The sequence below is a fragment of the Eleutherodactylus coqui genome, chromosome 11, assembly GCF_035609145.1.
Source record: "Eleutherodactylus coqui strain aEleCoq1 chromosome 11, aEleCoq1.hap1, whole genome shotgun sequence".
Taxonomy (NCBI): domain Eukaryota; kingdom Metazoa; phylum Chordata; class Amphibia; order Anura; family Eleutherodactylidae; genus Eleutherodactylus; species Eleutherodactylus coqui.
In genome coordinates, this window is record NC_089847.1 from 120,864,790 (window position 1) to 120,889,624 (window position 24,835).

The 24,835-nt window shown below is 43.8% G+C and overlaps 1 protein-coding gene across 2 annotated transcripts in view; it reads left to right on the forward strand.

The window, feature by feature from the left end:
• The first annotated feature begins 243 nt into the window (after positions 1–243).
• ANO1 (anoctamin 1) overlaps positions 244–24,835 on the forward strand; it is a 171,466-nt gene continuing 146,874 nt past the window's right edge. The window contains exon 1 of one of the 2 annotated variants that reach the window (XM_066583435.1): positions 244–602. In XM_066583435.1, the coding sequence (XP_066439532.1) occupies positions 539–602 (64 nt within the window). In that variant the 5' untranslated portion in view covers positions 244–538. The remainder of the gene's footprint in view (positions 603–24,835) is intronic. The other variant, XM_066583433.1, reaches the window with a different exon arrangement.

The following is a 24,835-nucleotide window of genomic DNA, read 5'->3' on the forward strand; positions in this document are numbered from 1 at the left end:
GAGGAAGACTGGCAATGAAGGCAATGGGGGGTGAGCTGCGGAGGGACAGCATGTGATAGACTATCTGAGCCACCTGAAGGAAGGAGGACTTTACAAGGTACCCTGAGGGTGCATGAAGAACATCAAGAAAGTGTGAGTCATTGACTCAGCTGGTGAAGGAGGGATCTGTATCCACTGCTTGCTTGGATGTATTAGTCACAGACAGTCTTCTTGACCAAGGTGTTGTTCCTGGTGAGTCAGGGGAACCTACATTGCGGAGTTGGACTCTATGGTCTCATTTGACGTTACTTTCTGAATACTTCCCTATGACTTTTGTTACATGACTCAATATCTCTTGAGGATCACTGCTTAACCAGGCTTTTTCTGGTTTCTTACTCCTCAATGACCTACTTGTGATTTGTAGAGGTTCACGAGAGGGTGGAGACTCTACTTGGGATGAAGACACGTGAAATGTGACATTTGTTTACTTTTGCATAAAAGCCCTAAAAAAGGAAACTCGCTGATCTCTAGTTGTGACTCGATCCACCAAAGTCTCAGGATGGATGACAACGAGCCTATGGAGCATGAGGACCCTCCTACCATGGACGTGTGGTCATCTGCAGGTCAGTGGATAAGGGTGGGAAGGGTCAGGATTTCCAGAAGGTCGGTGTCGTGCTTCTCATCTAGAATCATGACATGACTTCCTACTTTTACACTAAAGTTCTACATGGTTTTAGTCAAGGATTCAAAACATTGCCCATGTGAATCACACATTTATGCTAGCAGGTGGTAATAGTAGTGTAGAGTAGTATATGTAGAAGACAGTTTTGTGAAATTATGGGCAGGCAGCACTTTTTTTGCATTGTCCACCTTGTTGCCCATCTCAGATGTTGGAAGGTTTCATCATTAAAGGAGTTGTACCATGATTGACTTTTATCACCGATCCAGAGATTACGGCTCGCTGCATGGAGGACTCTCCTGAATGGAGTTATGGTTGCCCATGCACGGTGCTGATGCGTTCATTTTCAATGGGCCTGCCCTTGATAGCCAAGCACTGGTGCTCCACTACTTCCGTCAACTCCATTGAAATAAACTGACCGGCGCTGCGCAGGTGCAACCGCCACTCCATTCAATCTCTATGACAGGTGGGTGCAGCAAGCTTGTAGTGAGGAAAAGAGAGTGTCATGGGACCACCGCTCTCGGGATAGGAGGGTGTCTCACCTCTGAGACCCCCACCGATCACTCTACGGATAGGTAATGAATACATTTGTATAGCTTCAGTAAGGCCTCATTCACACAAATATGTCCGATTTCAGCATGTTAAAAAGGGGCCAATTTTAGGATGTCCATATGCGTTGCGCATTTGTTTTTTACGTGTGTGTGACATCCGTTTTTTTAATCCCATGCAAAAAAAATTCACCTGTTGTCGTGAGAGGGTGACTAGAATAGTGTGAAAAAAGAGACATGTCTATATAATCCCATTGACTGTAATGAGTCCGTGCGCTGTTCGTGGGCAGTCGGTTGCAAACACGGATGTGAAGATCGCTTGCGTGAATAAGCGCTTAGAGGATGAAATAGGAATAATTATAAGTATTAGGACTTCTGCACAGGACTGTATGCGCAAATACGCTCACCTCACTACAAGTCCTTTTTGCGCATGCGTTGCATGTTCTCACGTACGTGCGAAACACCCCTAATTTAAAAGGCTATTTAGCCTAATGAGGTCCTGATGTGTTCTCTTTTTCATGGTTTTGCATGGGGATTGACTGTGTATTTGTGCACCTCCCATAGACTTCTATGGGGCTCTTGATGTGCAAATATGCAGGAAAATAGAGCAGGTCCTACTTTTTTGTGCGCAAGGACGTTCATTAGAACAAACCCATTGCAGAAGCCCTTATGGGGAAATGTATCTTTTTTTGGAGGGTGTAGGCAAAGTTTAAATATAATCTTTTAAAAACTTTTTTTTATAGGGTGTTGAGATTTAGGGGTCCTTCACACGGGCGTATTTGCACATGCAAAATTTGTGCATGCGATATGCAGAGAATAGAACCCATTGATTTTATTGGTATTCTTTCTCATTTCCGTATTTTGCTACTCTGGTAAGATGAAAGTTGCGCTGTAGTTGGTTGCTGTGGGCAACAAAAAGTTTTTCTTTAAGGGTACTAATGAGGTCCAGATGTGTTCTTTTTTTTCATGGAATTGCGTATTTGCATGCATGCTGACTGTGCATTTTCTCACCTCCCATAGACTTCTATTATGATCTTTTCTGCGCAAAATAGTAGAATGCGAACGAACCCACTGAAATCAGCGTTCTATTCCCTGCTTATTGTGCGCGCAAATATGTCAATCTGAAGGATCCCTAACACACACATGCACGCGCAAATACGCAGCACCCATTGTGCAAATACATGGCATAGATGCGCGCATAAATGCGCTTACACCCGTGTGACACCTAAATTGACTCCAATAATGGGAGTCAGTATTTCTAGAAATGAATGCCAGGAAACTCCGGTATTGTACATGTGTAATACGTGAATGCAGGAAACCACCGCGTTCTGAGCTCCGGTTACAGCGTAGCTCCGGCTTATCTCTAGGGAACCCGATGAGTCAAACGGAGTATCGGATACCAAGTGGCAATCCGCATGCTTTACATAGGAATTTTTTCTAGCTGAACGCATTGAGCTGTAATTATCACACGTATGAAAAACCGTCCCGTTCAACAGCTTCTGCGCGGCGTGAGGCAATTAGGAATCTGGACGACTCATTTGGTTGTCATTGCTGTATCAGCCGTTGGCTTGTATTCGGGGCAAGCCTAATCTTTGGGGATTTCCAAATTTCAAGGGTCAATGACTGGGCAAATGATCAACGTGTTTGCTTGCCTGCCGTCTATATTATGAAAAGTCTTGGCGTCATCTGGGCTGTTGACATTTGTTCCATCGCTCTTTAATCCTCAACCATCTTTCACCGGTCTTGCCTTCCACCTATATATGTTCAGCCTAAGAGCTTATGCACACGGCAATGGATGGTGGCCCATGGAGTCCCTACAACTCTGTATCGAAGACCACTAGGCACTTCCTGGGCTGCCATATGGCGCCTTCTTGAGACATTGTATTCTTCTTTAATACCCCCTAGCCTGGCAGGTAGGGGTATTGGGGTCTAGGGATAGATGCAGGACCATTGGGGCAACTGAGGTATCAACCGCATCTTTCGACACACTGGCTCATGGTACGTCCATCACCAGTCTTCCATAACTCCAAATCGCTGCTACGCCTCTCTGTGCAAAAAAGGCAACAGGAATCACTCAAGTGTTGCATGGTAACCCAAATTTTATTGAGGTCACATCAACTGAAGTACAGTTAAAAGCTTCTGTCTTCTTCTCTGGGTCATCAGCTGTGACTAACATTCGAGAATTCAACCTGCTCCTGCTAGATTGCAGTGGCTTTAATCTTGCGCTGTATTTTTTGCTATCGGCTGGGATTAAAGCCCAGGACCAAGCACTGTAAATTTAATGCGCTTGGTCCTTAAGGGGTTAATACTTTCAACCATTTAAATGATGGGGTGATCTGGTTATAAAACAATGATAGTGCTTTAAAGCTCCATTCTGGCAAAAATAAATTTTTCCGTACTTGTTCCCTCCCCTGACTGCCTGTCACACTCTGGAGGTTTCCTCTGGGTATTGCAGTCACTTTCCTGCAGTGCAGCCTCCTGTCTGATGCTTATCAAGCATTATCTTGAGAGAGATGTTTTACATTCAGTTTCACATCAATCCCATGACAGTTTAACTACCATTACTTTCTATATTCACCTAAATATGCTGCAGACCATAAGTATACAGTCAGGGGGATGAGCTGTAATCTCCTCTATTATAGCTGTGTGATCCTCATCAGTGACTGCGATAGCAGTGTCTGTGTCCTCCTGTAGGCAATTTCTGTGATAAATTAATGCAGCAGCATCACACAGACTAAGAATATGACTAGTTTTAGACATCATAACCCTAAGAACATCCGAGTTGGTCAGAGCTGAGAAGACATGACCATCTGAAGAGAAGGAAGCCAGGAGTTTCAGGCAAAAAAGAAATAAGTAACCAAGGTAGCACTAGCTAACATATAAATGTATATACACTGGGGAATCGCCGCATAATGAATGAATTAAAGAAAAAATCACCAGAGTGACCCTTTAAACTAGAGGTAACAAGAACATGCATCCACTGAAGAGGACACGCCATAGGGAGAAGTAAAAAAAAAGTGCCTTCGTCATCTCTTTTCACACCATGCTACTGTATGTGAGCACTAGATCTAAAAGACAGGATGTAATAGCGTCTATCTTCCCATATGATCACAAGTAATCACTTGATCACCATGATCTACTGAATGTAAAGACATTAGAGATGAGCGAGTATACTCGCTAAGGCACATTACTCGAGCGAGTAGTGCCTTAGCCGAGTATCTCCCCGCTCGTCGCTAAAGATTCGGGGGCCGGCGAGGGCCGGGGGAGAGCGGGGAGGAACGGAGGGGAGATCTCTCTCTCCCTCTCTCGCCCCCGCTCCCCGCCGCAACTCACCTGTCACCCGCGCCGGCCCCCGAATCTTTAAAGACGAGCAGGGAGATACTCAGGTAAGGCACTACTCGCTCATCTCTAAAAGACATCTACTGGCTCTAATGAAGCCAACATTCATTCAGGCTTCGTTCACATAGACTTTTTCGTTTCCATTTTCTTGCAACATTATGGAAGCAGGAAAACGGAAAAAATTGCTGAACTTATGACGGAACCAAGCGGTGGCGAACGGACCGCGTTGATTACAATGGGGTTTGTTCGGTTTCTGCTTGGCGGTCTGGCATGCAGCATTATTTCATCCTGTATATTAATGGGAATGAGTGATGAAGGCTTAGAAGTGAACCTCCAGTGCTGATGTGACCAAGCCCTTATAGGTGGTACTTACGCCACGTTCAGCCACTATCGTTGGTATGAACATCTGAAAACTTGGGCAATTGGAAGCTTATATAGTTTCATCATCCGTTACCGACTTCCATTGTAAGAAAAAAAAGCTAAATGTGCATCTTACAGTATCTGGTATACAGAAAGAAAGGGATCCAGCTAACCACCTGGTGTGAAGGACTTCAGGTGCACAGGCTCACCTCCAGCCAGGTAAAGTAACATCAGATGTAAAGTAGTATAAGGGCCCTTTAAATGGGCCAATAAATTATTCAGACTCATTAATGATCAACTGCCTGTTTATTGTGAATGGCGGTGGGCGGTCTGGAACAATCCCCGGCAGACTCAGACCCCATTAATTGAGTGATGACCATTCCTGTGTAAAAGCACTGGGATCACCTGTTGGGCTTCTGTTGCCCGGCAAGTCATCCATGTGTCCAGCACGTAAAAGAATCCTTCATCTAAACTTTATTCCAATGCATGAAAACATCCAAGGTCATAAAAATGGAGGGAAATCAACAGCACTTGCTTACATGTTTCAGACTGGCATGCAGTGCTTAATTATAGTCTGTGACTGCGTGTGAGTCTGAAACAGCCAGGATCCTCCCACCAGACCTGAGAAAACTGAGAATCAGTTATATATCCTGCAGAGGGGAAAATGGTGAAAAATGCAAGTCACACAAAGACTAGATACAGCAGCTTCTGAAAAGTTAGGTACACTTTACAACTCTACTTAATCTGGCCTTAGAGGTCCAGTAGGCGGTCTTATCGGTGATTGACAGCTGTCTATGCAGAAATAGCTGTCAATCACTGATAGGACTGCCCACTGAACCTCTAAGGCCAGAATAAGTAGAGGTGTAAATAAATAAATTACCTTTAAATTAAGCCCCATATGTAATGAGACACAAAAATGACTTAAAACATAAAATAAACTTTGTAAAGCTCTCGCTCACAACCTGAAAGTTGAGAGTTCAATCCCCACATGGTTCAGGTAGCTGGCTCAAGGTTGACTCAGCCTTCCATTCTTCCAAGGTCGGAAAGCGCTGCGGAATAAGTTGGTGCTATACAAATAACAAGTGCCTTTCCCTTTCCCCCCTTATAGGAATTTTATAAAACAAGTCTTTTACCTTCTGGATATACTATGTAGAAGACTATGTGAGTGAAGGTTCAGTATGCAAAAGGCTCACAGAGGGAGGGTGCTCTCATTGTGACATCCATGACCCTCCACCATGTAATCGCAGAGGGCCAATGGGTTGTCATGACAATGTCATTGACTGTTGTCCGGGTATGCCATGATTTCAGATCGCTATGATAAGCAATAATGCAGAGGTACTGCAGTGTATTATCAGAGCAATCATAGCATCTCAGGTCCAAGTCCCTTACAGGGACATAAAAAAGTTTTTAAAAAAAACAAAAAACATTTTTTCTGCACTTTTTCTTTAAAAATGAAATGAATTTTTAAAAATGTTTGTTATTGTCATATCCATAACAATAAATAAAACACACTTTCTATTCTGCATGAAAAACACTATTAAAAAAAAATCAGGTAAACAAAGTCAAAATCCAATTTTTTTTTTGCCTCCCCAAAAAAACTCAATAAAAGTGATCAAAAGAGGCGTATGTACCCCAAAATGGTACAAATAAAAACTACAGCTAGTCACACCAAAAACAAGCCCTCACAGAGCTCAATCGATGGGACTCGGAATGCAATGATGCAAAAGATACATTTAAAAGAAAAAAGTTTTTTAATGTGCAAAAGTGGAAAAACCTAAAAACCGTATTATTTTGCTATTGTCGTAATCGTACCAACCTGCAGAAAATAATATATCTTTTTTTCTCCCTGCCTCCAAAAAAATGAATAAAAGTTGTATAATACATAATATGCCCCCCCAAAATGGTACCATACGCAAAACAAGCCCTCATACAGCCGTGTCAATGGAAAAATAGAAATATTATGTCTTTTGAAAAGTGGAGATGAAAATCCCCAAAAAATCAAACCATAGGGGTTAAAAAAGCCAACTGTGGTGGTTCTCTAATGCTAGCACCGTTTTTAGAAAAATCCTATATACTTTGGAGACTGCAGTGAATGGAGACATTTTTGGTATATTCTTAAAGGAGAAATTAACCCAAACTTTGGTGAAGAATATCTGCCGCTTCAACTCCAAAACTAAAGAGCCCCCAAATCCCATTTGCACCACAGAAACTTCCATCACTGCCAAAATACAAAGAAGACCCCATACAAATAGATCCCTATCAGGAGGATTTACTAGAGCGCTGAAGCCTTTTTCAGTCCAGTTCCAAATACATGTGGGTGCTTGGACGCCATAATCACAGTGAGCCCCCTTGTTTTCCCCATTCTTAGCTTCACAAGCCTTGGAACCTCAAAGCCCAGTGATGGCATCTGCCCATGTTTGCTTCCCACTGGTTCTGGAGATAGATGGTCTGTCTAAACTAATCAGAAGACCATTTATGGTTGTATTTCCCTTTGAGATAAAGTATAGAAGGCAGCCATTGACCCCGACACTGACAGATGCTAGCATGGAGTAATATTGTACCACTAGACAATTACTAGAAGAGGTATGTAAGCTGGGCTGCATCCAGGAAATGTTCCCGTATGGGAGAAATTACATCGTCTTCTGAGATCAAAAGATTAGAGCTGGTGTGATTAAAGCCAACGACAAGAAATCAGTGTAGGTGAAATGAAGTCTTGGGATGTATTTGGAGAACGTTCTGTAATACCCCTGGTATTCATGTTGTGGGATTCATGCATATGACTTGGAAGTTGCAACTTGATACTAGTAAATCGCCCATCTGTCCTCGTTTCAGCCAGCTGAGAGATGTAATTAAGGTTAACGAGACACATGTGGTGTGAACACTATGGGCTTTTGTGTACTGAACACTTAAAGGGGGCATTAAGAAAATAGATCACTGTGTGGGGATCAGGAAGAAACAGGTAGGAAGAAAACCTTAAGGTCTCTAGATTTAAAGGGGCTCTCCGAGACTTCTCCTATCGATAACCTATTCTCAGGATAGGTCATCAGTAGACGATCAGTGGCGGTTTGCTGCTTGGGATACCCGCCAATTTGTTGATTCCTAGTACCGCTGTCAGTACGGATAGCGCTAGAAGCAGATAGAAATACCCATATTGCAGTGACCTCGTTTGGTACTGCAGGCACAGCTCCTATTTATACCCTTGATACCCTAGTGATAAGGGTATTCTGCCTATATATTTAAAGAGCCACCCTGGCAAAAACACATTTTTCCATCCCTGTCCTCTTCACATGATTGCCTGTCACACTCTGGACATCTCCTACATATATTGCAGTCACTTCCATGCAGTGCAGCCTCCTATCTGATGCTTATCAGGCACCATCTTGATGCTGAGATTTCTCCCTGCTCACTCTCTCTATGCTGTGGTAACACTACCATGATGCATCAGCACAGCATCACATGACTAGTTAGAGGAGCAAATCCCATCTCTGCCTGCTGGGAAGACATTGTCATTATCTATATTCAATATTCACCATATAAGCTACAGTATATAAATTGTACACTCAGGAAGCTGAGCTGTGATCTCTTTCATTATGACTGTGTGACAGGAGCATCTAATCATCAGCGCTCATATCCGTGTCAGGAGTTCCGTTTTCCTGCTCCATTATGGAAGCAGGAAAGGGGAATCCCCTGGCCGAACTGATCCATCTTATGACGGAACCACGCAGTGCCAAATGGACCTCATTGACTATAATGGAGTCTGTTCAGTTTCCATTCAGCTGAGCGCCATTTTACCAGACGATGAAGTCCTGCATGCAGGACTTTATATTCCAGTATTTTGTGCTGGATCTCCAAATCAGAGTTTCAGTGCAGATGTGAAAGCAGCCTAACTGTGATAGGAGTTTCTGTGTCCCCCTTTAAAAAGCTTGTGTGGTAGGGTCCATCACGGGAGTTATGCTGACTGGAAAACAGACTAATTTGAAAGCACATAAACCCAAGTAAATCTGAGCTGGCCAGATCTAAGATCAGATGACAGTTTGAGGAGGAGGCCAGGAGTTTCAGGTAGAAAAGAATAACTAGCCAAAGTAATACTAGATGACTTATATATACTGGGAGATAGCTACATAGTGAAAGAAAAAAAATCACCATAGTGCCCCTTTAATGTTGCGCTCTGATATCACCATGGTGGCACTACACTGTCACTGTAAGTGGGAGTGACTTTGATGGCACTATTAATGAGGGCATTCTAGAGAGCACTTTTATAGCAGATTGTTACTTTGTATGGAGTTTTCACTTTTTGAGAAAAAGCTCGGCACCCGGCGGGTCCATTGCAAAAATGCTCGGGTCTCCCACTGACTTCAATGGGGTTCGTTACTCGAATAGAGCTCTTGAATAATAACACCCGAGCATTTTGCTACTCACTCATCTCTAATAGTGTAAGATGGAGAAGTGGGCAATCATGACAACTAAGGACTAGTTACAAGTTACACTTATATACACCAAGAACTATTTTACCTAGATGATATACATGATATGCAAGTGTTCACCGTGCGCTCATGACTGCTCTGCAGCAGCAAGATTAAGGGTAGACAGGTGATGACCCACAGCTCAACGGTCTTGCCAAATATGTCATGCATAGTTGAAGACGAGCGTGTCAAATGATTGCAGTTTTAGCTGTTCAGCCTTTATCAAGTCCAGCATTACGCCATCCAAAATATTTCTGAGGGTCTCTATAGTTAAGTGATAAGGTAATTACCAACATTTACTGTTATAGAGGTAGAACTTAACGGTAAGGCTTCTTTCACACGGGGGACAGCGATATCACTGCTACAAAATCGCGGTGATATCACAGCTGTGTTCCCGCGATTTTATAGCACCAGTGATGTGGCTTTCGTTTTGACGCTACCACCGTGATTTAATCGTGAGAAGGTTAAGCCCTATCCCTACAATAAGCCCTAGTTGCATTCCCTGAAGAAAAAAGGGAATACTTACCTAAAAGTCTCAGTCAGGGTCCACCCGCTGCGCTCCTCAACTCCGCCCGACGCTCTGCCGTCCTCATTTGCCCACAGAAGATCACTTCCTGGTTGCGGGATTCAAAAAATCCCACCTCCAGGAAGTGATGGCTCTGATTGGTTTATCCAGCACTACTCAGCCAATCAATGCAGTGCTCAATGAACCAATGCAAGGGCTGTGATTGGTTCCTCCAGCTTTGCATTGATTGGCTGAGCAGAGTTGGAAGAACCAATAAGTTGTGGAGGAGGGATATGTGAATTGGCTGAGCCATGGCATTGATTGGCTAATTCATAAATTATAAAGTAAGTGCTCTCCACCTCGCCATACCGTGCACATCTCCAGCCCGTTTACCTTCTGTATCACCCCATTACTTGTAGTATGTAAGCTCATTGGAGCAGGACCCTCACCCCTACTGTCTCCATCAGTTGATTACTACATGTAACCGTGGTTTTGTATCTGTTCTCCCCTAATCTCTTAATCGTTCCAAGGCAAGCACCAAATCAACAGCAGACAGGCATAAAGCACTGGAATTAAAAATCTTTCATTTTCTGTCCATGTAGACCCATATTTCAACAATGTAACTTTCATCAATTAGCCATGGTGGAGAGTAACCATACAAAGCCTCTCTCTTTGGAGTCATCTGTAAGACAATTCCTCACACAGATGACCCATTCATTCTATTTCACACCATGTAATGCCACATTTCTCCTGCGGTGGTGCTAGAAGAGAATTGTCATTTTGCTGATGGGTTCCTCTGCAAATTACAACTTTTGTTGAAAATTCTAGCAAAAAGTGTTTCCCAAGGTGGCCCGCCACTGTACTATTAATAAAAGTTACACCAAACTTTCGTGAAACAGTTACACTCGGTCTATCCCCGCGGTGTGCATTCTTTTAATGCAAATATGTTAGAATATACTAGTTCAACCGCAATAATAAATCTCCTGCAGTGTATTTATGGCAACTGTCGTCCTGTTTTCAATTTTCCCCAGTAGCTATAGCCATTGGCATGATGTGCTGTCTGCTTTAATACCAGATGGACCCTTTATTGCTATTTATGACTGGACAACGTCCTTGGAGAGCAACAAAAATGTAGACCATGGAATAATTCAGCAACTTTTATTGTATTCATTGAAGTCAATGAAGGACACAAGAGTTATGTCAAAGACGTAGCAGAGAGCACTCAGAGGGGAACTTATAGGGATTATCCACGGGGATCCAAACTTTGTAAATAGCCCAGAGTGCTGCACAAACCTTAAAAAAGGTCATTCTCACTTTAACATCATTAACACCAGGAACATGTGACCTCTGCAGCCAATCACCAGCTGACTTTGGCCAGAGATTACCTGCAGTAGTCACATGTCCATGTGTTGGGACGCTGTCGCTGCAGCAGCAGGAAGTGGAGAGCAGCAGGGAACCAGCAGGAGATCAGATGAGGGGAGAATGGCTTCTTAATGGATTTGTGCAGCACTCTTAGCTAATTTCAAAAATGTTTACTCCCCAGATAACCACTTTATCCCCTTAAAGGCTCTTTCACACAGGCGTACGTGCTTTTATGTGCGCCTGCCAGCAACATAAAATTGCACGAATGGGCGTACAAATCTAAGCCGTAATGCGGGGGAAGACAGTTTAGCTCTGCTAAGCTGTCTTCCCCTTCCCTCCCCCTCACTGGCTCATGGCAAGGGGAGGAGTCGGAGCTGGGTGGGCACTAGTGTGCTAAGCTCCCACCCCCTCTCTGCCCCCTGTCAGCAGCCAGCAATGGGAGGGGGCGGAGCTTAGCAATTAACTCAGTGGTTGCTTTTTTCTTTTTTGATTTATATTTATATTTTATTCTGTAATTTTTTTAATTTCTTGTTTTTGTTCTTTTTTAACATCTCTGTCCCCCATGATGTCATATAAGAACTCTGGGGGTCATTCACAATGTCTTTCTTTTATTTTGCACTTTTCCACTGTAGTTGGGGCATCTATAGAGGCCCCAGTTACAGGGGAAAACATTCCCCTGTAGGGATACTTGTCAGAGAGCTGGTCTGAGTCTGCTAAGACCCTGCAGCTCTGCCGTGGCAGGGGACACCCATCTGTCACGTGATTGCCAGGTGTAACAGAGGAAGCAACACTTCGGCTTTCTCTGTTCACTTTATAGCCCTCATTGAACACTTTGTAGCCTGCAAGAGAGAAGGCAGACGCAGTTAAAAACAGCTTCTGCCTTCTCCTCCAGATCCTCAACTGTCTGTGACAAACAGCTGAGGACCCGACCTGCTTGACTATCGCCTGGGATTAAAGCCCATTAGCAAGCGCCATAAATTTACAGCACTTAGTCCTTATTGCGTTAAAAGGAGTAACTGGTTTAGAAAACCCATGTTAAAGGGGTTGTCCAGTTGTAAGCTATTGATGGCGCATCCGCAGGATAGGCCATCCATAGTAGATTAGCAGGGGTCTGCTGCCCTGGCCCACTGCTGATCAGCTGTTCTTTGCACCACTGTACTTGTGCACTGAGCTGATTTCTGCAGGAAGCAGACAGCTTCATTCCCCTTGCAGTGGTGATGTTTGGTATTATAGACAAAAAATTCTATTAAAGTGAATGGCCTGTAATACCAAGCCTGGCCACTGCAGTGGAAACGGAGCTATCTACTTCCTACAGAAATCATTTCACTGCATGAGCACACCTGCCCAGCAAACAGCTGATTGGCAGGATCCCAGGCAGTAGAGTCCCACCATTCTATCCTATCCTAAGAATAGGCCATCAAACTGGACAATCCCTTTATGAAACTATGATCCAGTGTTGTATAATACCTATCATCATTCTCAGATTGCACAATAGGACAGAATGAAGTAATATTAGACACTCTAAGAGAGACATAGAAACCGTGTCCCAGGTGACGACCAAGCATTCAACAGCAGCCCCGCGTGGCATTGAGATGACTGCTAGATCCCATGGATGATACTGCGCTCTATAAATAGTCCATATCTGTGTCATTCCCATGTTTTCCAGTTAAAAGCTTCTGTGCCTATTATTAGACATGGGGAGCCCTTTGAGCTGCTAATTTCCCATCTAATTCCCACGGAGGCTGCAGTTCCGATGAGCGCTTGTTTAAACAACTACTCTATTGCACTGGAACGCTGCCTGTGTGCACAATGTCAGGCAGTCGCCACCAAATGCACGGCAGCCAGAGTGTCTCAGAGAGGGAAAAAATACATTCTTAAGAACTCATCCAGACATAAAGCAGCTGGTCTACAAATTAAAATACTCATTTATTGTATATCTCTAAGATAACATATTTATAGAGCATAAACAAGCCTAAAATACTATTGGCTGCACCCTCAGGCCTTCAAGGGACACATTCCGCTATGAGATGACTATCTCTAATAGGAAGAAAAGTTGTCAGTGTGGAGCAAATTGCCAGATAGGACAAGAGCAGAAAGGCTATTGAGTCTGACTAGAGTTATATGTTAAAGGGGTCGCCCGAGACTTTAACTATTAATGGCTTATCTTCAGGATAGGTCATCAAAGGTTTATTGGTGAGGGTCTTCTCTCAGCATCTCCGCCGATCAGCTGATTTCCAGGCGCACTGTCAGTGTTGACAGAACTGGAAGCAGATAGCGCTGTCCGTATTGCAGTGACCCAGTTAGGTACTATAGGCACGGCTCCCATTGTACTCCAAATATGGCCACTGCAATGTTGACACTGCTAACTGCTTCCTGTCCTGTTTGCAGTGACAACAGCCTGGCGGTCAGCTGATTGAATCCCAAGCAGTGCATCCCAAGTGCAGGAGCCCCGCCGATCGACTATTGATGACCTATCCTGAGTAGTAATTAGCAAAGGAAGAAGAAGAAAGGATAAGAAGAAGAATTTTCATGGGTTTGGCTGAGAAAAAAAACCTGAGGTTCATTCCCATGTTTTCCAGGGTCAGATTTGTGCCATACGGAACTTTTAGCAAAGTTCAACCCGAAAAAGGGTTCTACTGTTTCAGTGAGCTTATCACTACTTCTAAGGATAGGTCATCAATAGTAAAAGTCCCAGACAACCTCTTCAAGGATATGGCTAACTACTTACTTAAAACATGTATAACTTTCTGTTACATTCACAAGGTAAAGGTATACAAAAGATAATACTGTCCAATAGCTGAGTATCCAACATGGGTGTAGCTATAAGGGGTGCATAGGTAGCAGTCACACCTTGGTCCAGGTGTCTGAGGGGGCCTGTAGTTTATTAAGAAGACACCTTCAAGTTGTGTTCCTTTAGGATCCAATAAAGACTACAGATAAAGAAGAGACTTCACATATTCAGCTTTGTTATCTAGGGAGTACTAAATAAGGATCATTAAGGGCGGGTTGCACCAACCATGCCATTGATCCAGCAACATAAGCGAACCCCCTGGTAAGGTAGGGACTAGAGATGAGCGAGCGTACTCGGAAAAGCACTACTCGCTCGAGTAATTTGCTTTATCCGAGTATCGCTGTGCTCGTCCCTGAAGATTCGGGTGCCGCTGCGGTTGACAGGTGAGTCGCAGCGGGGAGCAGGGGAGAGCGGGCGGGAGAGAGGGAGAGAAAGATCTTACCTCCGTTCCTCCCCGCTCTCCCCCGCAGCTCCCCGCTCCGTGCCGGCACCCGAATCTTCAGGGACGAGCACAGCGATACTCAGATAAAGCAAATTACTCGAGCGAGTAGTGCTTTTCCGAGTACGCTCGCTCATCTCTAGTAGGGACTCTTGTTCCCAACGGTATGAAAATTTGAGCTGGATACCATCTCTGAGGTAGCCTTTGATGTTAGTGCGTAACAACTGGGACTATATAATAAGAAACACTACTAAATTAGTGGAGAGTTTGAGAAGCAGCTCTAAGGGAAGTAAGAGGGTCAGTTAATGTAACAAGTATGTCTTTCCGAACAGATCAATTCTATGTTGTCTAGGACCTGAGAGGATTCGATCTAATTGATTCTACCAGAGATTCCATAGCCATTGCAAATATTAACCCTTTCCAATCCACTGTCTGACGTCTAAAGACATTCTGATTGAAGGCTGTAGAGTTTCCGTTGTTGGAAGATGTCCAGCAGGGTATTCTTACTGTATATTACTGGCCGCCCTGTTGTCGGGGGCCTCTCCAGCATGCCCAATACCACAGTACTAGCTCTAGCCAGCAGGTGGCGCCGCTGTATAATGGCAGAAAGAGAAAACCCCCTAGAAAACCCTGAATCCAAAATTGGATTACAAAGGGTTAAAGAAAACACAGAGCAGCCATGCCTGGTACCATTAGTTATTTGAAATGGTTTGGACACAATGCCATTGGCCAAATTTCGACTGGAAGGGGAAGAATACAAAGCCTGTATTGCCTTTACTAGGTTTCTTTCAAAACCAAAATTCCTCGGGGAGGAGAAGGCAAATTCCCAGTGGATCCTGTCGAACGCCTTGTCTGGATCCAAAGTGAGGAACATAGAAGGCGTCCGATCTCCCTCCACTCTTGTCATCAGATCTGCTATACGCCTCGTACCGTCAGTAGCCTACCTCCCTGTACTAAAACCCCCTTGAGCGGAGTGTATAATGGATGGTAAAATAGTAAGTAGACATAATGCTTGGTGTCATAATGCACTAGGGATATAGGTCGGAAGTTAGCTGGGCAGTCACGGGTTTTTCCCGGTTTAGGCAATGTGATGATGGTTGCTTTCATCATTTCTTGGTGTAAGATTCCAACTCGAATTGCTTCATTAAATACATCTGTTGAACAGGGAGATGGAGTAGTGCAGAATAACATTATATTCATTTGAGAATCCATTGGGACCCGGGGATTTTCCGGGTTTAGCTGAACAAATTGTATTTCACACTTCCGAACATGAGATAGGGACATTCAGAGTAGTGAGGATGTCTTTGGATATAGTTGGGAGATTAATATGTGGAAGAAGAACATTAAAGGGGTTGTCCCGCGAAAGCAAGTGGGGTTGTACACTTCTGTATGGCCATATTAATGCACTTTGTAATATACATCGTGCATTAAATATGTGCCATACAGAAGTTATATACTCACCTTCCCTGCGCTGGTGTCCCCTTCTCCATGGTGCCGTCTAATTTCAGCGTCTAATCGCCCGATTAGACGCGCTTGCGCAGAAGGGTCTTCTCCCTTCTGGTCGGTCCGGGCACGAGCGGCGTTCTGGCTCCGCCCCCTTCTACGCGTCATCGCGTAACTCCGCCCCGTCACGTGTGCCGATTCCAGCCAATCAGGAGGCTGGAATCGGCAATGGACCGCACAGAGCCCACGGTGCACCATGGGAGAAGACCCGCGGTGCATCGTGGGTGAAGATCCCGGTGGCCATCTTGGAGGAAAAGAAGGAAGAAGTTGCAGAGAGGGGATTCGGGTAAGTAAAAATTTTTTTTTTAAATTTCAGCACATCCCTTGGGTTTGTCCTGCACTGAATGGGGGGCCTATGCAAGAAAAATAAAACCCGTTTCGGCATGGGACAACCCCTTTAATGATTCTTGGATAGGTTGTATAGGGTCATCATTCAGGTTATAAAGATTGGAATAAAAGGTACTAAAAGTGCCTGCAGTGCCCTGAGGATGTGTAAGCTGTTCTGTGCGGTTGTGAGACCATATAAAAGGGATGTTAGATTTTAAGCGTTATTGTTTGAGTCTTTGAGCCATAAATTTATTGGCCTTGTTATGTGAAGTGCAATGTCATGCAAAGAAAGGAATGTATTTTATTATACTCAGCAATAAGTGCACCCCTCAGCTTTTGTCACGTCTAAATGGGACACACTGGATCCGTAACCTGCAATACTAAAACAAATGCACACAACAGTGGTAAACCATAAAGACAACCGCAACAAAGGAAATGCTGTCCCTAATGAACCTACCCACGGAAGGGACCTGCTTATACGCAGGTAACCTGCCCTGAGAAGGGCGAACCTGACCAGGTACTTAGACCACTGGCTGACCCTACGTGGGATAAGAGAATACCACAGCAAAAAAGATGAAACAGATATAAACTGCTGTATTTAGCTTTGCTTAGTCTCAGGTAAACAGGGAAACCAGCTCCAAGCACTGGCTTCCTCCACAGCCAGCGGATGATTGAAAATAAACCGCACCCAAGCCAAGCCCCAGGCCAGGCTAAATAGCCCTGAAAAATTACCCACAGGTGAGGCCAAACATGTCTCACCTAATACCACTCCCACCAGAGCCAGAAGATAGAGAAACGCACACAAGACACCTGCACCAGGCTATCTGGACAGGTAGCGATCCCAGAACCACCACAACAGCTTTATTCTTCATTGAGAGAGTATATCATGAAGTATACTAAAAGGGTTTCTTTGTTGCTGGGATTCTACCCCTTTAATTTGTTGTAACAGATTAGGCACTTCCTTTTGCCTCTGTTTTTTTTACAGTCCCTCCCCTATAAGCTGTCTGAATTGAATGAAACTTTCTCTGAGTGATTGTAACATTGTACCCTGTTGTACTGCCTCTACCTTAGATACAAGATGTGATACGGGGGGCATGGAAGCTCTAGTACCCTGTTGTACTGTCTCTACCTTAGATACAAGATGTGATACAGACGGGCATGGAGGCATACAGGTTCTGTATGGTATTCTGCTACATATTGCTCCACATTTGCTCACTCCTATGTCTCCAAACACGGATGTCATCAGTGCCCAAACTAAACCTAGATTCATAGCTGAAGGCAACCCGGCTCCACTCGGTAGCTCTACTGCTCCTCTTGGCAGATCGTAAAAATGGTGGTCTATTGGGCCGAGGTAAACCAGTGGTAAACAAATAATAAATGAAACAATAAACTAAATAAAATAGGTTGTAACCTGCTACTCGCGGAGTCGGGTAGGGGAAGATGTTAGTTGTCGTGACGCAAGTCCCTATATGGGTAGGGACCCATTCCGGACAAAAATAATGAATATAAAAAGTGGAGAAATAAACAAAAATGAGGGTAGTTTCCTAGAACTCCTGTAGTGTAGTGTCGTGTAGTACCTCAGTGTGGTTGTTGTAGGTGGTGGGAAGCACTTCAGGAAGCAGACTTTAGATGAAAACAATTTACTCTATATTGCAGGGAGAGTGGGGAACTGCACTTCTCAATTACATTACATTCAATTGAGGCAGATGATGAATTGTAATGACACTTGCAGACATTAATGAATTTAGCACACACTTCTAGACTCTGATCACTTCTGAACTTTGTTCTTCTCAGGGGAATAAGATTAACTTTCAGCTTTTCCTCCCTGGCCTTGACTGTTACATTAAAGATGACTTGCTAGCTTGATCTCCTTTCTTTTTCCTGTTTTCTGTCCTTTCTCTCTCTCTCTTCCCTGCTCACACTCCAACACAACTTTACTCTAGGTACTCACACTTGTGATGTTGCTTCCCACCGCACTGACTCTGGTGGATGTTCTCTGTAGAAGACTTTGTTAAGATGTTCACCTTGTTCCTCCCTGGTCCCTATCTTTGTCTGTCTTCTCTCAGCTATCTCCAGGACTAGACTACTTCTAATGAGTGGTAAGATCTTCTCCACATTCCTCCCCGGTCTCTATCTCAGGCTCCCCTGGATTAGACTGACTAACCCCGTCCATTCTCTATCTTTTATACTGTAAGTCCACAACCAATCCTAAGCTAAGGGAAATGGACGCATGGTTTGACCAAGTAATCTGGCTGACTGTTGAAGAAGGAACCTCATGAAGAGACCCACTCATCAAGTAGGAAGAAGTCTGCCCTAGAAAATGAGTAATGTCTGTTGGAGTAAAATGTGTATTCCCTGGATGACGTATGGTGGCACCTAAAAGCACTAAAACAATCCTCTCTATGCATCCAAGCAGCCAGAGATAGAGAGTTTCTCTGAAGACCCGCAGTGGAGTCAAGATGGATATCTGGAATTAAATTAAAATCTCCACACATGACCAATTTGCCTTGCTGACAGTTACTACTTTTTTTCATAATCTTAGTTAAGAAGCGTAGTTGTGAAGAGTTAGGGGTTTATATATTAGCTGTCGCCCTTTAATCTCCGTGATACATTGGGTAAGTCGAAAGACAACCATGTCTCTAACAGCAATTAATACTCCTGCAACTTTTTTTCTCTGAGTTAGCCATAAAAACGTGAGGGAACCTAGTAAGAAAAAACCTAAGGAGGGTTGTGGTTAACAAAATGTGTCTCCTATAGACTTAGGATACCGATGTGAGAGGATAAGGCTTCTCTCCACACTGAAGATCTCTCAACGCAAAGGGCGGATCAAGCTATTTGCATTGAGAGACAGAAATGTAACTGACATTTATATGGAGCAAAGGACGCTTATGAAAGTGGAGGCATGAAAAAGTATTAGCATGGCATCTCTACCTAAACATACGGATAAAAGCAACATCAGTTAGCATAGCTCACCACTTATAAAGGAAGGTAAGTGGAAACAAACCATAAAATAAACTAACTAACCGTAGAAGTAAAACACTTTGCAGCATACTTAGAATTCCAAATAAACTTAACACCAGTGAAAAATCACTGGAACCATTGGTGGTGGTGGGGGGGGGCGACAAAAAACACGCCTGTAAAAGGGATCCGGACCTCCGATCTGTGAAGAGAAGAGAAAAGCCTTCAGAGTTGTTTGATCTTCATTAGACCACTCTGGAGAAAGACAGTGGATGATAGGAGATTTGCCGTTGTGATTTTGGGCATTTGGTGTTAAACCCCATTGCTTGAGCAGAGTAAGGTCCTCCTCTGGCTTTGATACAACATAGGTTCTACCGTCATTATTAATCAGCACTTTGGTGGGAAAGCCCGATTTATAGGCAATTTTGTGAAGGGGAGGAACTTCTTTTGTGCTTGAATCGTAGCTTGAGACAAGTCAATAAAAAGTTGAATATTTCCATATGGATCTGGTAATTTGATTGCCTTCCTGATAGCTATCAAATGGGCATCTTTGATATGGAAAAAATGCAGTCTTACAATCACATCCCTAGAAATGTCATCAGAGAGTGTATTTGGTATTGGGGCCAGTGTGCTCTGTGAATTAGCATATCTTGAGGTTGACATGTGGGGAGGAGGGTTCTAATTAGTTTTTGTAGATATCCCGATAGCTCAGATTGCCGTTTTTCTCATACTGAAATTAGACATACTTGTGGCCTAAATGACAACCAATCAACATGCTTTTTCGGCGCTCATTATATCAGGCCAAGAATAGGCCCATGTAAAAGAACCCTTACTTCATGATTGACTTGGATTATTTGACCTCTCTATTAATATGTGACCCCCATGTACTTAATCTGGATTGCTGACCTTCTCCATTTCCTGACCTTAGCTAGATTGACTTTGCTTTTATACAGGATATTTCACTCAAAGTGCAAACCAGTAATTTTGGAGTATTTGTGTTCAGGACAATGATATCTCACACGAGTGAATACTGACATCTACCTTGGGTTTTGGTGACCTCATAGTCACCCCATAAGACGTTGAAGTTCTCCACCGTCGACCTCCAAGCACTCCTGAACCTGCAACTTGGACAGTCTTACTTTTAGACAATTTCTAGAAATGAGTCCCATCCTCTCCAGGAATACAAACTGCATGCCAGCAAGTGTTGCCCCTGATGAACAATACACCGGTGGCGAGAGACAAGAGAAAAGTCATTGATAAACACTAGACTCCTGAAAATGAGCACCGTTCTACACAGATTACAAGCCAAAATAAAGGTTGTGCTTCGAGTGAAACATCATGTGGTTTGTGCCCCATTTTACTTGTATCTTGACTACAATACTTCTCTGCCAAGACCCCAGCGAGTTGTGAGAAAAGGGAGTCCTATTGGTAAAATGTACTACTTGGTTTACCTCTATGCGAATCATAGAACTAGGCTTTTTGAAGAGTGTGCCAATGAATAGTGTTGAGCGAACTGCAACAAACCCAAACGGAGCTTTTAGCAAAGTTCTACCAGAAATAGGGTTCTGGTGTGGAGGGTGTTGAAAAGTGGTATGAAGAGGTAGACGAAGAGAAGGAGAAGGGGATCAGGAGGGGATAGACAAGGATGAATGTGTAACAACTCTTGGGGGGTGCCACCACTTTCGGTTTCATGCCCCACCTGCAGGACTTTGACCCTGTGTGCTCTAAAGAATATGTAACACCCCTGACCATGCTTGCTGGACCATGTTTCAAGTGCACCCTGCCACCGACAGCATTCTTCAAGGCCAGAAGGGGTTGGCATCACTCACTCACATAGCACTGCAGAGCAAAGACGGCTTTTTGGGTAAAGAAATGGCGACTGGGCATCTGGTACTGTGGGATCTGTACAATTTATAGGACTCAAACCAAATGGCCACATCTTCCCGCAATATAGGCTTAAAGGAGGGATTTCATGTATTTAGATATTATGGAAGGCACCTTCTTACTGATACCGCAAGAAACCACACTACTTATGCTCCACTTATCTTAAGTGTTCAAGTGGCCATACCACTGCTCATTCCCGTAAAGATGTTGGCCGGCCGCAAACCATAAATAAGCCGAGATGACGGTGTCTCCAGAGAGAATGTGGAAGTGGTTTTGCTAATCACAATATTTTTCCCATTCTACGCATCTCTCTTTTTTAGATATAATCTCGTGGTGCCTTTTTTTTTGCTCAGACTATAAACATTTTTACTGAAGCGAATCTGGTAATACGTGGCTTAAAATAAACTTGTCTCCTGCTTCACTAGGATTTATCGTCAAGAAAATATTTGGCGCATTCCTAATGTGTGTTTGGTTTAACCTGCGTTCTGCGGGATGGAGGGAGCCTGGACTAAAACATAAGGTAGAGCGTCGTAAGCTACAATAAATAAACCTTGTAACCGCTTAAGGCTGATCGTGGCAATTCATAAAATACTGCATTCCACTGGAGCTACAGCGCAGTCGTAATCTACCGCTAAGGCTTTGTTAGAATTTCTAGTGGCATTTATGCACTAAAGTTTAGCTTTCCAACTACTTCAATTGAAGATTTGGACCCTCATCACTCAGTAAGCGATATGCTGTAAGGTGGCCTCGGGTTCAACTGGAGGCTCTCGAAAGATTTTCTCGGAGGCAAGGGGCAGGGTTGCCTCTGAGACCAGGAGGACTAAGCCAAGTTCCTTTAGAGTTACCACGATGCCCCTGTCCACATACTCAGGTAGGGACGCCAACGGGATTTATGACCTAATTCCAGCCAGACCGGTTCAGGAGAAGGGTGGATCCAGAAATAAGCATGGTTTGCTGTGACAACCCAGCGGCTTACATATGATTCTGGAGAAGACATCTTTGGTTTTAACAATAAACTTTAATAAACAGCTAACTGCAGATGAACCATATAATTCCCGTCTCCCGGCTTCTGTTTTCCACAACCATTAACGGGCCAGTTGGTGCAAGTCTTATTCCCGCTCGATGGGTTTCTCTCCAAGTCTTTTTTAGTGCTGACGTGGTAACCGGGATTCACAGTCCTGCAGCGTATCCTAATAGGTTGTTGCAGTTGGAGCGAGTGGAGAGGAAGCAGGATAGCAGTAGGACCTGATGGGTCTCGTATTCATTATCCAAACAAAGGAAATCATCCCCGTAGGTCAAGGATTAATGCGACCCAGCAGGAGAGACTCCACAACATGTCTGTCTTCATCCAGCAATATAGCCACCCTTTTAGTTTCCATTATCAGGTTTTCCAACTGAGACCGCTACTCCTTGCTTCCTGCCTCCTCTTAAATTCACAACAGCGCACCACAAACCAACTCAGCAGGAAATAATACACATTACAATAAAGAACAGTACTAAAAAAACAGTACCTCCCTTACAATGCCAATGAGAAAACTCCTTTAATTCAAGATATTTGAAATTGGGTAGACTAAACCAAACTACCTCTTTAAGTATGAGAGGTGACGTCTCTATAAGATTTTGGTGGCAATTTGGCCAAAGACTAAAGTTGGCTATCTGCCCGCTCGTCTCTAAAGATTCGTGTGCCGGCAGGGGGCGGGGAGCGACAGGGGAGAGCGGTGAGGAACAGAGGGGAGATCTCTCCCTCTCTCACCCCCCCTCCCCGCCGCAACTCATCTGTCACCCGCGCCGACAGCCGAATCTTTAGAGACGAGAGGGCAGGTACTCGAATAAGACACTACTCACTCGAGTAGTTTGTCTTATCGAGTATGCTCGCTCATCTCTATTCGCTATCTAATTGATGCCCGCCAAATAGGGTTTTGCCAGGCTGGCTTTCCAGTGTTCATCGGTTGAAGGGGAAAACCCCTTTACTGATGCCCTTGGTGACCTGTATTGTGCTGAAGACAATGTCAAATGTAAAAGTTGGGAACTTGAGTACCAATTTTGCACAAGTTGCAATTCAAGTATAAATATTTTTTATATGTAACTTAGAAAGGTTCCTGCTATCGAATATATGAGAAATGACATAAAATGCATAATTAACTATATTTTTTGTTATTGTCCATATCAATTTCATGTATTCCTGTTAGATTGGTTTCATCTTATATTGTTCATTATCGGAGTTGGAACACGTTAGTGGATAGGGGACCCCTTATACTAGTATGAGATAGAAAAGACTCTAGCTGGCCACACATAATGAACAGCTTCCAGTGCACAGGCTCACCTCCATCTGGGTGCAACAAGTAACACCAGTAGTGCAACTAGTCCAGCACATGGAGGCATCCGGTTGTGAATGTTATTGGGATTTTTCTGACTATAAGATGCAGTTTTCAGCAGGATAATATCCTTATTGCCCAGAGGCAGGGGGATCTGCCAGATCCAGATCCCCCTGACTGCCGCCTTAATGATTCGGTAGTGCACTGATCGATCACCGGGCGAACTCTGCAGCAATTACATACAGCAGCCGCACAGTCCTCCCTTTCCCTGGCCGATCAGCTCCCTCCAGCAGATTACACTGGAGATCACTCGCATATCTCTTCCTGGGGTGCAGGACCTACACAGGGACAGACAAGAGCAAAGATCAAAGCTCTTGCAGTAGCAGTAGGACCGTATGTGTGCATGTATATAGCAAAGCTGTATGTGTGTGTGGACATTTAGCAGAGCTGTCTGTGTTATGCGCATGTACAATGTGCGTGCAGCAGTGCCGTGTATAATGTGAACTTATGTGCTTACGCCATTGTTTGAAGGGACACATTAGGTTTAATAGGAGCTGACTTTTCACTATTAACCCCCTTTTCTATACTAGAACACCAAAGTTAATGACGGAAGCCGCTCCGCATTGTTAGACCCCTGCAGATGTTTAAATTGGTCTGAAATATTTTTTTCCTGTTTTTTGTCTAAATCTGTTGTGCGTTTTATAGCCCGAAAACTACGGTAAGACATCCAGGGTCCAACAAACTGCCAAGATTCCTACACGTTTCAGGCTAACACACAGTCTTTAGTCATTGTAGGAGCAGCGTTGCTGCTGTCTTCTTTCTTCTTGGGGGTCTTCGGATATGTTTGGATCTTAAATCTGCACTTTAAATAAAGTTTGTTAAGTGTTTTTCAGCGTCTCGTGAGCCGCACAGCTTGTTCTTTGCATTATTTTTAAAAGAAGCTGGTGTGTTTCTAGGTATTCGGCATCAAGCTGGCAGATTGCGGAGTGCTGACAGAGGCCGCAGATTTACGACTTCTACTTGTCAGGCAGATTTGGACATAATGCAAGTTCTATAAATAAAAGTCATTCATGCAGTAAATCAACAGGATTTCCTAAAGTTAATAAAACAAAGCACAGAGCAAAGAATTAACGAAATGTATCGTCTGTTGCTTAGGCCAACTTCACAGGGGCGTATTTACAAGCGCAATACGCAGAGAATAGAACCCATTGGGTTTCCGTATTTTGTGCACGCCCCCAAAAAATTGAACAAGCTCCATTTTTCTGCGTATTTGCACACAAAAGATTCCCATTGAAGTCAATGGGAGGTGCAAGGAGATGTGTGAAACACTGCGTAATGCTGATGGAAAAAGGACACACTTGGAACTCATAAAGGCTAATTAGC